The 19,113-nt window shown below is 41.9% G+C and overlaps 2 protein-coding genes across 2 annotated transcripts; both read right to left on the bottom strand.

Moving 5' to 3' along the window:
* Positions 1–1,736: 1,736 nt before the first annotated feature.
* Positions 1,737–6,935, bottom strand: LOC139302639 (basement membrane-specific heparan sulfate proteoglycan core protein-like). The gene is made up of 8 exons (XM_070926345.1): positions 6,785–6,935; positions 3,823–3,969; positions 3,600–3,734; positions 2,803–2,975; positions 2,529–2,715; positions 2,262–2,441; positions 1,901–2,167; positions 1,737–1,765 (listed from the first exon to the last, which is right to left on the bottom strand). The coding sequence occupies exons 1-8, from the start codon at positions 6,933–6,935 to the stop codon at positions 1,737–1,739; spliced, it is 1,269 nt and encodes a 422-aa protein (XP_070782446.1).
* Positions 6,691–17,669, bottom strand: LOC139294451 (pre-B-cell leukemia transcription factor 1-like). Its single transcript, XM_070916353.1, has 8 exons — positions 17,485–17,669; positions 15,534–15,607; positions 10,239–10,483; positions 9,427–9,617; positions 9,171–9,306; positions 8,898–9,045; positions 7,977–8,063; positions 6,691–6,942 (listed from the first exon to the last, which is right to left on the bottom strand). The coding sequence occupies exons 1-7, from the start codon at positions 17,667–17,669 to the stop codon at positions 8,023–8,025; spliced, it is 1,020 nt and encodes a 339-aa protein (XP_070772454.1). The 3' UTR covers positions 6,691–6,942; positions 7,977–8,022.
* Positions 17,670–19,113: the final 1,444 nt, after the last annotated feature.

Here is a 19,113-nt window from a genome sequence, read left to right as displayed (position 1 = left end):
GAGGTGACAGAGGGCAGATGTTTCCTCCCCAGCTCTGAAGATGGTTGTAAAGATGGAGGGAGGAATAGTGTTAAAGGGTAAAGCCTGTTTCTCCGTGGAGGCTGGGCGTTTTTTACGAGGGAGGCCACAATCACAGGCAGCAGATATAGGCTCCGTTCTGGCAGCAGCTTTGGAAATGGTAGCTCTCTTTCCAAACCTTCTGCTGCAGCCACAAACCGTAAATGTCGAGCTAACACCTCATTTAGTCAAAGCTGCTTTAAATTTTCTCCAACAACACGACCATCAGCGCTCCGTTTTGCAACACGTTTGTCTGATCAAACTGAACTTTGCCTGTTCAAGAGGAGTTTACAGTCCATATTTACACAGAGAGCTGCAGCGATCAGCCAAGAGCTTTTGCTTTTTTTAAACTTAGGGATGACATGTATTAATTTGGAAAACAATAGCTTGACTGTGCACTCCATCTGTCCCGCCAGTTGTTAAGGGTGTGAGGGCTCAAATTGCTCTTCTTTGGCCTGGAGGCAACGTGTGTGTGTGTGTGTGTGTGTGTGTGTGTGTGTGTGCCTTAAAGCTACATGTTGCCACCATGTGGTTAAAGAAAGGATTTTGGTAATGCTCAGATTTGATACCAGTTGTATAATCTCTCAGATATAAAGGCATTCACATGGAAAAATGACAACGACAATTTAAACATTAAGGGACTGTACGGAAATTACTAGTGTGGAGGCGTGCTTAACCTCCCCTGGACTAAATCTAAATATCTTCATGGAAAAATAGCCACCACTTTTTGGAAGGAAACATTCAATCACTAATAGCTAAAAAGAACCAAGTGTATTATTGTTACCATGCTGTTGCTAGCTAGCTAACTAATGAATGGGATGGGATCTAAAAGGGTTAAAAGGGAATTTTTCATTCCAGCTCAGCGTCGGTTGGGGCTGAAGACTACAAGTTTGAAAATGAAAAAAATCCGGGGGTGTGGGCTGTTGAATAAAAACAATATCTCTGGTTCTGTTGCATTGATTTTGATCCTTTTTTACAAACTATTTATGATAGACTGCTGCGCGAAAGCTATATTTTTGGTAGAATTATTTCAATTTAACTATTTATGTAACTATTAACTATATTGCAAGGGAAGGCAGAAATAGAATATACTGTAAATCCAGGGTAAATTTTAAAAAAAGACCCTCCCCCCTCGCTCCTCCAAAAAAGGAAAACTATCTTTCCTTCATCCAAAAGAAAAAGTACAACAACCCCTAATAATTTGTGTACAGTCCCTTATTCGGATACACTACATACAATTTTGTAAACCATTATCATGACAACATAATTTTTCATTGAACATTTATTCTTTTTATATTTAATGGCATAATAAAGGCTTTTATATTAGATCAGGGTTTTGTTTGTTTTGTGCCCTCCTTTCAATTTCGAAAGCGCAAACAGTGTAGACTTGACTAGCAGATGACATGAAGGGAGGAAGACAGGCTGAGAGACATTCCAGCAGAAGAAACTCCCACATACATTGCGTAAGATGTCAGTCCACACAGAGAAAAGCTTTCCAATGCCACATATGAGACAGGAGCAACAATAGCAATAGTATCAGTTTTCTATAAAAGTACAAAATTAACCTCATATGCACAATAAAACCAAAGGTTTAAACAGCATTGATACCTTTCACTTTAATACGTCAAAACATATGAATCTATTGAATATCATTTTCTCTGTTTTGTCAGTATTAACCATTAGACCGTCTTGATGGCTACAAACCAGGCTTGCAGAGATGGTTTGTCAATCAGACACAGTGTGACAACAACGGATTAAGCTGTAAAAAATATGCAAAGAAGGAGAAAGTCAGATCAGTTATTGTGATGGACTTTGAATCGCCTCAACCAAAACACCAGCTCACCTTTTATGATGACTTTGACCAGTGTCTCACTGGAGCCGATGTGGTTGGTGGCCACACACTTGTACGTCCCGCTGTCACTCAGTTTAACGTGGGCTATGAGCAGCGCTCCATCCTTTGTGGTCTCTGCTCCTGGAGGCAGGCTCGCCCTGCCCACCCGGCTCCACTCGAACTGAATGGGATGAGAGCCGTGGGCAAGGCACTGCACGCGCAGGGCATCTCCAGGCCGGAGCCTCACCTGGTCAGGCAGGCAGGTGGCGTGCGGAGGACCTGCATGGAAGAGAAGACAAGACTCTCTCAATGAGCAGTGACAAAGGATCTGGACGTACAGTATCTGTGTTTATTATCTGTGTTGTCGACTCACTTTCCACCTCTATCTGCGTGTACACCTCACTGTAGCCATGTATGTTGGTTGCATTACAGATGTATTGTCCTGAGTCTTGGCGCCCCACGCTGGTCAGCGTCAAAACTCCACCAACCATTGTGTGTTTCCATGGCAACGGTGCTCGTAGCTTGGACCAGGTGATGACAGGAGGAGGGGAACCTGGAAGGAAGAAGAGAAAGAAGGAAAAATGAGAAGTGAGAGCAGAGCTGAGTGATATTTACCCACACAAGCACACAAACATCTTACCACTGGCCTGACACTCCACTGTGACTGTATGTCCCTCCACCACCATCATCTCTGTAGCGCCCACTGAAGCCACTGGTGCTCCCAGCCCCCCCTCAACAATGACATCAACTTTGACCTCTGTCACGCCTTCGTTGTTTTCAGCCTGGCAAATATAAACTCCTGAGTCCTCTGGGTGCACTGCAGGCCACTAAGAAAAGAGAGGGCAAGTTATTATGTTCTGTCATCTTTAAAAAAACAACTGAAGGTATTACTGGTGCGTGTGTTCATATTTCACCTGTATGGTGTTGACATCATTTGTCTCCCTGGTAACCAGCTGCAGGGTGGAGCCTTGGCGTTTCCAGGTCAGCTTGGGGCGTGGCCTGCCTGTGGCATGACACTCCACTGACACAGGGTCACCCATCCGGACCCGCAGGGGCCCTGCTGGCGTCAGCCGCACTTTGGGAGCAACTGACAGAGAGGACACATTTAACCTGCAATAACTGATTTTATTGGCCACTTGAGGGCAGCAGAAACAAGTTGTGAACACAACGCTGACATGTCATCACCTTTTAAGATGATATGGTGAACTTGTTAGAAAACAGTTGCTTATTTACACATCCAGGAGCAACATTATCATTCACTTGTGTCGTGTTTGTGTCCACCTGGCAAATGCAAGTCCAATATTCACTCTCTTTTAGCTCTGTTTTTGGTCACTACCTACTTCTTCTTCCAATACCTAGCTCTGAGGGGAGTGTCAGATTCAGGTGGCAATTCACTGTAGGTTCATCACTACAAAGCGTGTCACTTTGTCATGTTGTTTTCACATTGTCACACTCAAAACATCGATTATAGCTGATTTAGGTCACACACAGATAAACTAAACACAAACCAACTCTAAAATAACACCTGATGCACTTAAACACACACAGTGCCATCACCAGTGGGTAACTAGTGGGTGGTGACCTCAGGTGGTGTTTGTAGGGAGCAATACAAAAACATTCTGCTATGATTATTTTGTTTTTGATAAATGGGAGCCCAGATAAAATATTCCTTTAGGAGGCCCACAGTTTCGAACTGAATTGACAAGCTCACATTTGACGTTCAGCACAGCTGTGGCAGTGCTGCGGCCTGCAGAGTTGCCTGCGATGCAGCGGTACTGGCCCTGGTTAACAGGGCGGGCGTTAGCAACGGTCAGCACGGAGCCATCAGGGCCGATCTTAGCATTGTCTAGAAGGAAAAAGCAGAATTCAGTGAAACTTCACAGATGGTGATATTGCATGAACAATTCTTATGCTTCCATGCTATGACTCCTGACCTGGTAATGCTTGATTATTGGTTTTCCTCCACTCCAGTTGGATTGGCTGTGCACCGCTCCCCACTTGGCACCTGAAGCTGACAGACTCCCCTTGGCGCACAGTAGCAGCCCGGGGCTCCACTGAGACGACAGGAGCCTGACCAGCCACTGCACAGGAAGAGAGAGCTGGTGACACCACGCATGTACAACACAACTCTGTGAACCTTTGTGTAAACGAACAGCAGCCCCAAAACAAACAGCCTGAGCAAATACACAGATTGAACTGAAGTGCTTTTGATGTCAAAGCAAGAAAGCACAAAAATCTAATAAAATGCTCTCAAAGACGAGTCAGGGGGAATATTTAAATATTTTCACTTTACTAAAACTTTATATTACTATATTCCTTTACAGAAATTACAAAAAAAATGGTAGCCATGCAGATTGTCTTGGTATGATTTGCCTAGATTTTGAGATTTCTACCTTGTTTATGGAGTTCACAGCGTTGAAAAATTACATTTGAAAAATAAATCAACAGCAATTTTTCCAGAAATGTCCTCATTACTCTTCATAACCCAGAGAACACGCTTTCAACTGCTTTAATAGGGACTATTTCTTACGTAGAAATGAGCTCCACTGAAAACAGTTGACAGTGAACTCTGTGGATTATCCAGAGTAAAAAGGGTTTGCATGTGAGCAGCAGTCTGTGTGACCCTTTCAAGTACAAAAATAATATAGGCTACATCTCTACAGACATCCAAGCAAATAAACAGAAAAGCTGTCAAAAATGACAGACGCTACTCTGTTCAAAGTAAATCAGATTCATTACCTGAACATAATAGAGAGCAAAGGACCAGAAGCCCAGGTGAGAAATCCATGATGAGCAGAGAACAGCCTCACGTTCTCCCTTCTCTTTCACTGCGTCTGTCTCTCTTTCATACAATCACTTTCAACCTTTCACCCCCAACTGACCATTTACCCCTTCTATTCAAACATTGTCCACAAGTGCTGGTTACGTATGAAGCGTTTCACTGCCGTATTCTTATTTGGATTTTTTCTTTTCTTTTTTTTTGAGCTAATGGATGACTGGATGACGTAACAAATAACTCATGTCACCGATATTACAGGATACAAAAGCTGGACTCAAAGTACAGTACATGGACACATTGATTTCATCCCTGACAGTGATAAGAAACAGAAACAGAATTCAGAGGGCGGGACAATCTCAAAGGACAATCGTCCTTTGTTAATGTGTGGACGTTAACTCAGCCCTTTTTGTCCTGTTTTTTCTGTCACTGAATTTGGGATGTTAGTGAGTCACCTGAAGTAAAGCTGGAGAATATTCAGAAATAATGCTTTAAAATATCAAATAAACATGTGGAGAACTCGATTATATGAACTATGAAATAGTCGTCAGTCCTCACAGAATCATCATTATGCTCATTCCAGGGAAGGACAAGGACATTTAAAAGGATACGTAGCAGTTGACTTTAATGTTTGCAGAATAACAAAATGCAATAAAAAGTCCATCTTAACGAGTAATGAAATCTGTTAATACAACACATTTCTGGATAATGTAACATTACAGGTTTACATAGAGCAGTTATTATGACTCAGGAGTGTAGTTTTAACTAATTAAATAATAGCCTTCTAAGACTCAGGATATTATGTAATTATTATTACATCATCATCCTATAGGTACATTGTATCCTGTCAAGTCATAATCACAATTTATTGCAATAATTACATTTGCAGTTTTTTTTTGTTTTGTTTTTTTTTACATTTTTGACCAATTGAGGGGCATTTTATAATTGTATCACACTAACAAGCTATTACATTGTGTGGCACTCACTACATTATCAGATACTCCTGGCAGTTGTCCACCTCAGCAGCTCCTCCAGCAGATAAATGACTAATAAGAGTTAGATATAAAGCCTGTTCTCTGTTAATCAGGTCTCAGGATTTGTTGACAATCGCCATTTAAGATTAACTAGAAAAAGAAAAGAGTGAAAACAAAGAAAGGCATCGACAGTTTATGGAGGAAACATTCCTCGGTAAACTGGGTTTGGCACAAAAAACACAGTTGTTTCAAAAATATCCAGAAGCCAATTAGATGCAGTGGCACTGCTCAACACTAGAGGGCACAGATGACTAAAAACACACATGGTCCCATCTGTACTGTCAGATCTGAAGTGTGCATATGGGCACAACATACTGAGCCTGATCTCCTGGGTTAAAGCCTCTTTGGTTTGGTTGCTTTTAAGAAACGTAATTACCTGTTAAAGCAATATTGTATTTACAATCATAGAAATACAAATAAACTTAAACCCAGTTCTTGTCCGAAGCAACACCACAGGATACAAAAATGTAATAAGTAATAAGATGTGTTTATTCATTTTTGGTCATTTCTGCCATTTAGATGTGTTTGTTGTAGTCTTTCAATGCATTTTCTCAGTGACAACCTTTTTCTTAAAAAAACGTAAAAGAAAAAAGGAATAATGAAATCGTAGTTTAACATCTAAAAATAACTACATGCTTTCTTTTTGTCCTTTTTTTCCTGTTTTTTTCTAATCTAACTATTTCTTCTTTTAATTCTTATAATTAAGAATAATTATAATTCCTATATTCTTAAATAAAATGATGAATCCACATCGGGTTCAACGCCACATTCAGGCCCTAAACCTTCACAGGTGAAGCAGTACATTTAAAAAAACAAATTATTTTCATCATTTACCTATCTTTTTTTTTTTTTTTCTTTTCTTTTTTTTTTTTTAAATGGAAAAAACATGTGGTGAGTAATTGTTAAAAGAAACCAAAAAATAGAGGTATCAACACATTTGTAAAGTGGAGGGGTTTAAAAAAAAAAAAACTTGTGGGAGAGATGTGGGGAAAGGATCAGCATCACAAAGCAAAACTAAAGAAAAACGTTGCAGAGGTTTGGAAATGCTGTAGAGTCTGTTTGTGGCTCGGCTGGAGGTCAGCCTACAGTCTGTTGTCAGAGTTGTATTAGTCTGAGGAGCAGGATCGGGAGTGGGGAGGGAAGGTGGAGCATCAGCTGGAGGTGACGGCGTGCGTGCTGCCTGGTGCTCTGGGTTGGTGGAGACGGGAGGGGGGATCACCGCTGTCCTGCCAGCCATCATCAACCTGCACAGACAGACGTTCAGAGTGGGACACGACGTTAGCTGTGAAGGAAAACACCCTCACATTCACTGACCGTGCTAATATATCAATTTGTGAAGTTCAGCGCAGAATTATTTTGTTATTGACCAAATTCACGCTTGCTTAGATAACCTCATTATTCCCAGAATTCCACAGTATCCGGACTTCTGAATTGTTAATGTAATGTAAATGAGAAAAATCCACCATATATAAAACTATAATATAATAATGCATATTAGCAAGCTATTACCTACTAATATATTCACTGAAGACAGAAAACATGTTGTTGAAGTCGACTGATTCTTTGTATCTGTGGTTTGGTCTAAATTTCTCCCCGTATTTGACTACAGTTGTAGATGGTTCTTCTAATTCTGGCCACTTCTCCACAACAATAACTAAAAACGCACCAAACTACAAGTACAAAGGAAGATGCGAAGTCGATACCTTTTGGCAGAATTCACTTTCAGTGTTAATAATTAACCATTTAACCGTTAACTATCAGTAATATATTTAAATAAATATTACGCCGGTACCATCTAAGCGGGTATTCTCCGGCACGCACCAGACTAACCCCACAGCATGTCGACATGTTGCTATTTCTAAATTAAAGTCAGTAGACAAGCTGTCCGTGAGTCAGGACCGAGGTTGTGTAAAAATAAACCCTTTCTTATGAAAAAAAAAAACCCATTTCAAATAGGCCCAATGGTAATTTTGTTAATGGCTCATCCTAAATAATACATTTTAATCTTGACGGTTAACGAGCGTCGGCTGTTGGTCAGAAAAAAATTCTAAATTAGCATCCCTAGTGTGACTGTTTCCTTTAATGCTCAACAACAATCTAGAGTTCAGGTTCAGCTGTTGATGTAGTGCAGGATACAGTATGTAAAGGAACTACATCAACAGGGTCTACAAAACGTGTCAAACCACACCACATGCTATCACAGGGAAAGGCGGATACCATGACTACTCAGTTGGAGAGTGTGTAACTATAGCAACAGTGTGTAACCATAGCTACTCACATGGAGACCGTGAGGAGGGAAGAGAGTTCCTCCAGGCAGGTCCTCATTACCTCCCATCAGGAGTGTAACACGGGGCTGGGTATCCTCCTGTCGGCATACACGGGACACATCAGGGACACATCAAGGACACATCAAGGACACATCAAGGACACATTCAAATACCCCAACTTTAACCAACATACTGCCCTTCCAGACAGGGCTGTCTGGCATAAACAAGCCAGGTGGTCAACTAGGGCGCGAGTCATTAAGGAGTTTAGAAGCGAAACAAAAGATATAATGGTAATATTTGTTATGATCTATACTCCGAAATTAAAGTGTAACTGAGGATTTCCTGACATATGGGTCCAGTCCAGGCGTTTTTGATTAATACAGTCTTGGTATCAGCTGCAAAGCCAGATGTTTGCTTCTGGAATGACAGCTGTCAAAAAACGCCCACTTGCACTCCGTTAAAACACTGAACGCACCGCTGAGAGCAAGTCAGCGGCTCGAAGTGAAGAAGCCGCAGCCAGTAGTTTGAGTGAACCTCCACACGTTAACAAATTGCCTCCAAAGGGTGCCCCACCACGATAACTTCATCCCATCATTCCCAAAGTGTTCCACTGAGTGTTGTTCATGTTCAATCTGTGAGGACATCTTACTGCCTTCTAAATCATGTCTGACTAGCAGTTAGATATGGTTCATGGGGTCATATGAAGTCAGCACTGACTAAACTGGAAGGAGGAGTGCAGGGAGGAGGACCCGGGGGGGAAGTGGTACAACTAAAGACCATCACAGTGACTGAGGGATCGGGGAATATGGGATACGAGGCTCAAAGCAAGGAACACATCTGTCTGCAGTCCTACCTGACTGCACTGATGGGTTGAGAAATAACCTCTTCCCATTGGTTAAGGTCAAACCCAGGCTGACGTGCCTCGTGTATACCTGAGTTTGGTGTGGCTGGGGAGTTGGCTTGGCTTGCCTGTGAAGATACACTGGCAGTTGACTTCCTAGTATACAGGTTAGCTTCGTCCTGGAGCTTTGCAACGTTCTTCTTGTACCGAATCCTCTTGTTTCCAAACCAATTGGCAACCTTCAGATAGTTAAGAGAGGTAAAAAGAAAGTCAAAAGCAAGCCAGGAAATTACTATATGTGTGTTAGCAATTTCTTTATGTTCCAAAGTCCCCTTTTTCCCCAGTGTGCCTTTGACGTCCTGACCTGAGAAACAGTGATGGAACACTTCCTGGCCAGCTCCTCCTTGGCCTCCTCGCTGGGGTAGGGGTTTGCCAGATGGGAGTAAAAATATTCATTTAAAACCTCTGCCGCCTGCTTGCTGAAGTTTCTTCGTTTTCGCCTGACACAAAAGGAAGATTTCAACAATGAGATGTCAGAAAACCAGCAAACACTCTTTCTTCACAATGTTGTAGGTACACTGCCCCACGCTGGAAGACCGAAGGCAGGAAAATAAACCAACCTGGCATCCAGGAACCTGGAGCGTAGGATCATGACAGCTTCACACGTGCTCTGCTTTAACTGCATCTGGATAGTGCTGAACTTGCGATGGATGATTCCCACCATTCGCTCGATCTCTTTGGGTGAGACGGGCCGCGTACGGGACTGTTCCCTCAGCAGGTTCATCACGTGGTCGGTGAATTCATTGCATGCCTGCGTGGGAGGAGGGGTGAGTAGGTCAAAGAAAGAATTCAAACAAACTCAAGCATTAGATGATTTTTGTTTTTTTGTTTTAATCAAATCAACTTAAGCCTAAACCCAACCTTCCACTTTTAAGAGCCACAAACTGCACCCAAAACCCTGGTGGGATCCATCATTTTGCTTCCCTGGCATCCCAAAACCAAAATACTACATTCAGAAAAAAACATGTTTCTGGTTCTCAGTTGTGAGTGGTCAGTCATATGGTGAGCTGTCCTAAAATAACGAATGATCAGTCCGACTGTGAGCGTGACTGGTTGTCTGTCTCTGTGTGTCAGCCCTGTGATTGACTGGCGACCTGTCCAGGATGTTCCCTGCCCCTCGCCCAATGTCAGCTGGGATCAGCTCCAGCCCCCCACGACCCTCTAAGGATAAGCAGTTATGGATAATGGACATGGAGTGAAGTATCAAGTATCATTTTAATTGTAATATTAACTGCAATCAGGAATTGTTATGTAATTATTACAATAAACAACTGTATATTTGTTATTATGACGTGTCACGGTAGCTTTGCTCTTTTCCTGTTGTAAAATCAGAGTAAAACCTCTTGTGATTCTTTTTGCTCAAATGTCACACCTGTTCATATTTCTCCAGCTCAGCGTGGTACATCTTTCGTATCTGAGCGAGCTTCTCTCTGTACTCAGAGTGTTGTAAGCCATCATTAGGTGACCCTCCGGCTGCCGCAGCTGCTGCTGCTGCTGCCGCCGCTGCAGAGGCCCCCCTCTCCGGGCCCGTGACCCCCTCTGCTAACAGCATGTTGTCCAGTCGCATGATCTGAGGGTCTGGACCGTCCTCTTCTTGGACACCTCGGATACCCAGGGCTGTGGAGATGTTAAGGACATGTTAGCAGGGCAGATGGTTAAAGCCAGATGTTTGTTTGTTTACCACAACACCCTGCTGACTTACTCATCTACTGCTAGTTTTGGATGTACTGCAAGGAGGAATTGAAAACTACTTGGGCCATTCAGAGTTCAACCCAATCTGTGATAAAGAAATGAAAGAATCACCAGAATCATTAAATATTTCCTCTTTTCTATTATGTAAAACATTTTCCTAACAGTATACAGCACAATTAGTAACAAACGTACTTTTTGTGCAACACCAAATTGTGTACAAACTGAGGGACCTGATGGAATTGTGTGTGTTTTTGAGTACAACTAGGGTTCCCTTAACAGCCAGCAGAGAGCGCTATCTCAAAATGCAAGACCCACAACACATTCAGTACTTCCACATTATATTCAGATTCTTCCATTTTGTTTCTTCCTCCCACTTTTTTCCAAATGTCCCTCAATAGAATTTCCTCAAACACAAAGTTGAAAACTTTCCATAAAAGTATCATAAATTGTTATCTGCTAGGCACTCGTGAAACAAGCCCAGTCTCTTCCCAGACAACAGCCATAAGATGGTAATGATAGAAAACATAGTGAAACATTAGAATAACCTACAAAAGGAATTAAGCTTTTCCCCCCACACACCCGAGTAATACTATTAGAACAACTCTACATAAAATATACACTCTGTACAGACAGAACAGCTGAACTTCAGAGACTATAAATACTGGATGACATAAGAAACCTCAGTTACAGCTCTGTTTGTTGGAGGCAGTGAGGAGATAAGTGGTGTCTGTACACCGGGGCAACTGGAGTGAGAGAGAAAAAGAAGAGGCAGGGGCCGAGAGAGACACAGAGATGATGGAAAACACTGACAAGAGGGAGGTTCACATCAAGAAGAAACGGTAGCTGTTGCTATGGTAGTGATGCCAGCTTTCCTTTGGCATCCTCAAGCCCCCCCAAAAAAACAGACACACATACACAAGCATCCTTGCGCACGCACACACAGCTGTTAATTAACGCCAGCTCTTAAGGAGCGACTAAAGACCCAGTGAAAAATGAAAGCTCATTTGAGAGGTCGTTAATTTGCACAGTTATGCAAATTAGGTGCCAATTACAAGGTAGTTCCAGAGATCGTCTCACATTCATAATCCCGCAACGAGGGCAATGACAGCCTCCGCATCTGGCTAGTAGCATCCACACTGACACACACACATATAGACACTAACACTCGGCCATCGGCAGCCTATCACACACACTAATGGTTTCCCAAAACATATTACAGTACAGTACATTTGCTGTACAGTAATATGGTTAATATGTATAATATGGATGCACTATTCCATCTGGGTGTGAGTATACTGCACCTCACACACTGATGTGCCAGATTAACCCGACTACAGTATAATCCAACTACTCACCTGACTCACTCACTCTCTCACACACACACAGACACACACACACACACACACACACACACACACACACACAAAGCTAATGTGTATGGCAGGAGTGCCTTCCTTGGCTACAGATCAGACTGTAAAGAAAATCCACCTGTCTCTCAGAAACCACTTTGTAGAGCTCTACATCCCCCTTTTCCCTTCTTCCTCCATTTACACGTCCATACTTTCCAACATCCCAGCCTCTCTCTTTTCCCCATCTCATCATTCCTTCATTTCAGTTTCTCTCTTTCCCATCACTTTTCTGGTAAGTCAACATTTTCTGAGTTCAACTATTTGTGTAAAGTGGAAAAGAGAGAAAATGTATGGAACATTAAAGTTGGAAAAAAGGCGGCTTGAAAGAAACAGCTTGATACATGAGAAACAAGTAAAGTAAAATATACATTCAGGTTATTGGGTATACTTGTGTTATACTGAGAGGTGATTCTTTTGTCCACTCCATTTATATCAAGGTATAGGGTAGATTAAATATTGGAAACACCCCTTAGCATAATGCAATAAAAATGCACCAAACTACAGCCGACAAAATGACCATTTAGTTGAATCAACACCTCCAAAAATAGTTTCAACAAAAACTGAATATCAAAACCTTCATGAGGGTAAGAGTTATTGCACGGCTGTTGTATTAAACTGCATTACTTTTGGCGAGGTGTAACTGATAAACTGGCAACTGGGTGTATAAGAAAAGCGGGAAAGAGAGGACAGTGACAGAGCGGATGAAAGAAAAGGAAAGACAAACTATATTCGAGGGGGGCCAGGTCCCATTACCCTTAATTAATTCATAATTAGTGCAGAGTTGGTGCCAGCCTTCCAGATTGCCCAGTGACTCTGATGAGAGTACAAACACACATACACGCTCACACACAGTGCACATCATAAAGAGATGAACGGCAGTCCATGATGCCTAGTGGAACAGAGCGCTCTGACTGAGGAAATCCAGTTTGGGGTCGTGGGTGGCAAACTGTCCCCCCGCTGAGAATCTGTTTGTAGTGAAGGCTGACAGGACTCCGGGGTCTGGAGATTATCAACTGTCTGCCAATCCATGAAACACACTGCCTCTCCCTCAAACTCATCCATCAACCTGTCCCTCCCTCGCTATGTTTTTCTCCCTCTATCTCTTTCCTTTTTATTTTCATTTATTTTCCCGTCTGCACATCCCATGTTTGCAGCTATGTGTCCCATGGCCTCTCTCGTCATTTGTTCTGTTTTCTTACTTCTTACTTTGCCTCTGTCCTTTTCTGTGCGCTGTAATGCTCTCCAAAACTCCCAGAACATATGGATGATTAAAAATAGAGAGTTGTATCGGGAATAGCATGACGAAGGAGTCAGGAAGGAGGGAAAAAGAGAGGCAGATCTAGGATGACAGGGAAGTGGGCAGATATATCCAGCAGTGTTTTTGGACTGTCGCTGTCATGTGAGGAGTTATTTTTAATGGTTCTAACTTGGGACAGAGAGGAAGAGAACAAGACAATGACAGTAGAAATAGGGAGGTGGCACAAGCTCGGCTGAGACAAAGGGAGAAAGGAGTAATATATGTTCTAAACTTCCAGTCAAATCAGTATGAAGGAACAACAACACATCAATGGAAAGTACAGTGAAACAACAACTGTCTGTCACCTTTGTCACATCCAAATGCTGTGTGAAAAACCAAATACTGACGAAGGTTTCATTCATACCAGAGTAGTGCTAAAGGGTAAATATTGGTCATCACCATTCACACAATCATGGTTTCTATATATAATTATAGCTATATATAGTTATATGTAACTGTCTGTGTCAATGTAAAAACTTAGTTTTGATATTTGTAATAATGGCTTATTGTTAAAAGTGGTCCCTAGATGTTGAGTTTCACCCTGCAGGTTAAGTAAGGAAGATGATGGTGTGGCCAGGCAATCCTTGACTTCGTAGGATTTCTTTGTTTAATTGCTCAGTTATTAGAAGTTAATGCAATAACTTAACACTCAATTATGTTAAAAGGATATGGTTCAAGATATTGCCAAGACCAAATCCAACAGTGAATGGATCCTACCAAAAGGTATTGTCTGTGAAGCCACAGCCTGACATACTGTATATTCTTCTGTGCCATTGAGCTCCAAATGTTTATTAATCCACTGCTGAAAATGGTGCCCAACAAATACACTATTCACTTCCAGCTGCTTTAAAAGATTTACATCTTCAGTAGGAGCAATTGTGCTTGTGTTTGATTGCCACAGACAGGGAGGGGGAATCACAAAGTACTGAGAGATGGACTAACACATTGCTGGTTTTGAAGTTTTCATGGTTTTTGTCGACAATAAAAAGATGTAGAACAACACCAGCCTTATCCTTAGATCATCTTCACAATTAAGAGAGGGAGTTTATGGCTCAGAGGAGTAGCAGTCAATGTTCCCACTTTCCTAACAAAGCTAAGCACTGACTGAAATGCATAAAACCCAGATCAGAGCAGATAACCCATGTTGAACCATTCACACCAAAAGGCAAAGATCGGCTCTCTCTGTGTCAATGCTGTGGGGTGAGAATATACAACGGAGCTGAACAGGCAGGCACAAGCAACTTTTTTAGTGAAAGAATCATCTGATCACTCTTCCATCATGACAAGATTTTCCCTTTTCTGACTTTCATTCCTCCAAACTAATACATCTTCCCTCTTTGTCACCTTTCTCTTTTTCCCTTGTGACCGATTCTGTAAATTCAGGCTGTTAAGAGTGTGAAAAAGCTGAATGACAGTGACTAGGTGAGACAACTAGTTGCCTTGGAAACTCTGTATCCCTCCTGTGGCCAGCCTCGTGCTTCCCATTTCCAAGTTAAGTGAATGAAATTAGGTAATAACAGGGGCTGCTATGTAGCTCACACTTTTCTCTGCTTTGAGTGGAGGGAGTTCTCTGCTCAAAAGCGAAATAAAGATGATTTCCTTTCAGGTAAAACACAAATCAAAATCACTGGGGTGGGAGTGAATGAGGACAACTAAGTCAGGATCTAATATTTAGGTATACAATCTTTGTAACAACCATCCTGCTACTGCGTATGAAGCAGGATTATGTATTGACTACTTCAACATTACATCATCTTCACTGCTGGCACAAATTCTTGAAGTCTCACTGAAAGTGTGAGAGTGCGACACACTGAGTATAAAAGCAAGAGAGACAATGCATTAATAACAAGTAGATGAATTAAGGCTGGAAAGATGTAGCTGGACTGATATACAATATGCTTATCTGTCTCTCTGTCACAGATGTGTCGTCATAAGGTTCACTATTAAAAATATATATGAAAAATGAATACACATCTTTTTCCCCTTAAAAACCTCCATTTCTAAGCTAGCGTTAGCTCGTGTCGCACATTGTGCTGTAGGGGAGCTGAACATGGAGCTGAAGAGAGGGTCTAATTTTTTAAGTGACGTTACACTCCGTCCACACATTGGCAACAGAAAGTGATTAACACATGTAAATTGTTGCATATTGTTACATGTAGGAACTACAATCATGGATGCACTGAAAGAGTAAAAAGGCTTATCCTCATCAACATGCAACCTTTTTCTTCATTGGCTGATGTCAAGACCAGGAATAAAATGGACAACTTACCTGTCCTTTCTTTGATGTCGCACAGGACACTGAAGAGGGCGGGCTTCATTCTGTGGCAGTTTAAAGCGTGTTTCCTTTTATGGAAAATGAAAGACAGAGAGACAGATGTTGGGAATTACACACCACTCTTTGGTAGACTTTATATTCTATTGGTTACAGGCACTGACATCCATCAACAATAGATCATGTAGACAAGTCAGTGCTGAACCGACTGCGATCAGATGAGTGTGTAACCAGACGCGTTTTAGCCTTTGACTGAAAACAGGCCTGAGCACATAGCTGCCGAATTCACCTGGACCTACTCACCTTAGCGAGGAAAGAGAAAGGGAGAGACTGAATGCACAATCATGAAGAAACACTTTGAAAACTTTTAGAGGGAACAAGTCTGTGTCCACATGCAGTAGGGGTGGGACCAAATAATCAATACTGCAATATAATGTCATACTGTTTGACACTCAGGTACCAGTATTGGGACACTTTCTGTTACATTACTTGAGGCACAGATGTTTCATTCTTCTCCTGCACACAACTTGATCTGAAGTTTGCTGTTTTCCAGCTGTTTTTTTTTGCCAGTTTATGGCTATTTATAAATGCTCACACTCTGTTAAGCTTTGTAGATGATGTTTTATCTCAACTTGCTATTAAACTCCATAATAGTTGAGGCCAAGATTCTTAAGGCAGTGGGTAAATACAGAACAGGTTTGACTCCTGCTTTGTAAAAAAGACTCACTGAAATCATCAAGGCAGGTGAAAGAATTTGAAATGTTACATTAAAAAAGTGTGAAACAATGAGGACAACATCAGCAGATGGAGAAAGACAGATTATGCATTAGAGTGATAGTAAGTAATATTAAATCAATTAAATAAACTAAAATAAAACCTTTTTTTTTTTTCCTTTTTAGGAGTATATTGTCATTTTTACTTACAGATACTGTGATGTATCATGCAGTAGATGACTATATTTATACATGGCGTCTTGCAATATTGCCTGTGTTGAGATACTATGGTGAGCTATAAGAACTATTGTTATAGTTTTTTGTACTGTATTATCACAATATTGTGATAATATATATATATAATGATTTTCTCTTATCAGTGTGCATCACAATATTGCAAATGTTTTCAAAATCAGTGATGTTCAAGCCGCAACTTGAGACCAAAGTCTTCATATATAATTTGTAGGACGATAACATGATAAAATACTGAATTAATAGTGAATCATTACGCAGCCCCATGAGTTACCCTGTGATTTCAAGCCCTCATATGCTAACTAATGCGCTCAACACCACAGAGCACTGACCCACAGGTCTGGCCAGGACACAGTGTCACAGGGATCACAAGTCAGATTTTACTGTAATGTGCATGGCTTGGTAAATGTTATGCTATAAAAAAAAGAGCCCCCACAGTAAAGATCTATGAACAATCCAATGTGGTAGTGTGTTGAAGGGAGGGGATGGGTCACAGGGGCTATTTTCAGCAGATACTGGCTCAAATGGAGTGATAATCGATCCTCTCATCATGTAACTGATAAGCAGCTTCACACCAACTCCTAACACCTCACTCAGCCCCCTCCCTGCGGTCAAACTCCCAAATGGCTAGCTACATTTTAAATGTGGAAAGAAGAGGAAAGCCCACCCCCCCCTCCCATCTCTGGTGGTCATGAAAGTAGGCCTAAACACCGTGCACACAGGACAGCACGATAATGTATGCGTGTTTGTGAGTGAGACAGGGATGTAATGGAGGTTACACCAAGGCCATCACAAAAAAAGGGGGCACAAAAATTGAGGATGAGGGGGGTGTTATTACAATGTATTACAGTGTGTGATGTGTGTGTAAGACCATGCAAGCTCGAGGGGGTGCTGTGATGATGATGTACCCCTGTGCAGACCCAAATCCAACTCTTAAACATGTGCTGTCTTCTATCAGGCCCTCACTGGTCCTATGTTATTACCTGGCCTGGGCCTCATCCAGACTCTCATCTGTGATGGCCATGATCTGCTGGAGGATGTCACCAATGTCCTGCTGCGGCTGACCGAGGTTGTGATGTTTCCTTATGTTGTCAGGATCACCCACATCCTCCTGAGACAGTCCATTTAGTCCAATATGACCCAACATCATGCGGGCCTGGTCATCCATACCTCCAATGTGCCACTTATTGTGGAGGGAGAGATGGGAGGAGGGTGAGTACAAAGGGGGCTCCTTCTCCAACTTTCAGCGCAAAGAATACCGAGAGGTTGGAAAGTTTTCCAAAAAAACATACAGGTCTCAAAACTGAGAGCCGTGTTTCCTCAGCTGGGGCGATCTGCCTGTCTCGGTCTGATTAACAAAGGGGAAAAAACCGAAGTGCAGCAGCCTTACTATCTACTTATCTGAAGAAAACGACAAAACGCTACTCCGCCAGAACTCTTCAAACTGTGGTTCTTCTTTGGCATGGGGGGGCACGGTTCACCAAATATTAGCCTATGGTAAGATACTGTTGTTTTTATGAGTAGCGGTACGCGACGCGCGTGCGCAAGTCTTTTCTTCCCCTGAAAAGACAAAACCAGGAGGCTCCGAGGGGGAGAAAAGCTTCAAAAGAAAACCAGACGCACTCGTAGACTATCTCAGCGGTCAGACATGCAAACGGCATTTACGGGGAGAGGGCTTAATATGAGCAACAAAACGCCAACAATTACCAAAACTGGCTTGGTACAAAGCTAACTCGCTCGTGCTTTGAGAGGCTGTTCGGCTCGTGTGAGTTCAATAAAGGTCTGAACGCTGCTACAGCGATATCTGCTCCCTTTGATGTCGCCGTCTCCGCCTGCTCTCTCTTTTTATTCACGAGTCCTCGGTTATTCAGAGTGTGAACCGACAGGGTCAGCTAAAACACGGTCTAGGAGAGGTATTCCTGAGGAACTTCATCTATCTGGTTCCGTCCACGTCTCAAACTGCCAGGTTAGTTATTGCTGTTTTCTCTCCCTGCCACACTCCTCCCAGAAAAACACCATAGAGCAATGCCGCCCACTGTCAAGTTACACAGGATGAGAAAATGCTACTTCCGCTCAAGCATTTCAAAATAAAAGCCTACACAAACGTATGTGCGATGACTTGGCCTAAATCAGTGGACAAGCCTGTTTTATATTCACCCAAAGGTTGATTTGACAGCATGTAGGCCTGCCTCAATACAATGCCAAAACACACAAATGGTCATATCAGTCCAAGTAATGGTAATTCTGTGTCAGAAGACAGATATAATAAGCTTGTGGCTGTGTTGTGAAAATACTGTTACTACTACTATTATTACTAATACTGCCATTTTTATTGTTCCATAGTCCAGTTTGTCCTTCTGAAGGGGGTCGTTTTTCTACATGTCAGCACCTGGCAATGGCAGAATTAGCCTACTACATTAACATTGGAAATCTGTATCTGTATCTACTTCACCTGTCATACACTACCTCACTATTTATTGTGAATGTTAAGTGCAATACATGTATAGTGCAATACATATATAGTCATACACTACAGTGCAACACATCCATACATATATATACATTGTTACTGTATATATATATATATATATTTTTACCTCACTTCACTTAAA

The sequence above is a fragment of the Enoplosus armatus genome, chromosome 2 (genome assembly GCF_043641665.1).
Source record: "Enoplosus armatus isolate fEnoArm2 chromosome 2, fEnoArm2.hap1, whole genome shotgun sequence".
NCBI classification, from domain to species: Eukaryota; Metazoa; Chordata; class Actinopteri; order Centrarchiformes; family Enoplosidae; genus Enoplosus; species Enoplosus armatus.
The sequence above is the reverse complement of the archived record's forward strand: the minus strand, read 5'-3'. Positions and strand labels throughout refer to the sequence as shown.

Bases quoted from the DNA above. Each gene is read 5' to 3' on its own strand.
- LOC139302639 (XM_070926345.1), bottom strand. From the start codon at position 6,935: ATGGCTGGCAGGACAGCGGTGATCCCCCCTCCCGTCTCCACCAACCCA. The intron at 2,716-2,802 runs GTGAAATATGAA...CTCTTTTCTTAG, and splicing joins ATGATGTCAACACCATACAG to TGGCCTGCAGTGCACCCAGA. The intron at 2,442-2,528 runs GTAAGATGTTTG...TCTTCCTTCCAG, and splicing joins AGTGGAGTGTCAGGCCAGTG to GTTCCCCTCCTCCTGTCATC.
- LOC139294451 (XM_070916353.1), bottom strand. From the start codon at position 17,669: ATGGATGACCAGGCCCGCATGATGTTGGGTCATATTGGACTAAATGGA. The intron at 15,608-17,484 runs GTAATAACATAG...TTTCCATAAAAG, and splicing joins CTGGATGAGGCCCAGGCCAG to GAAACACGCTTTAAACTGCC. The intron at 9,618-10,238 runs GTGTGACATTTG...CCTCCCACGCAG, and splicing joins AGCTGGAGAAATATGAACAG to GCATGCAATGAATTCACCGA.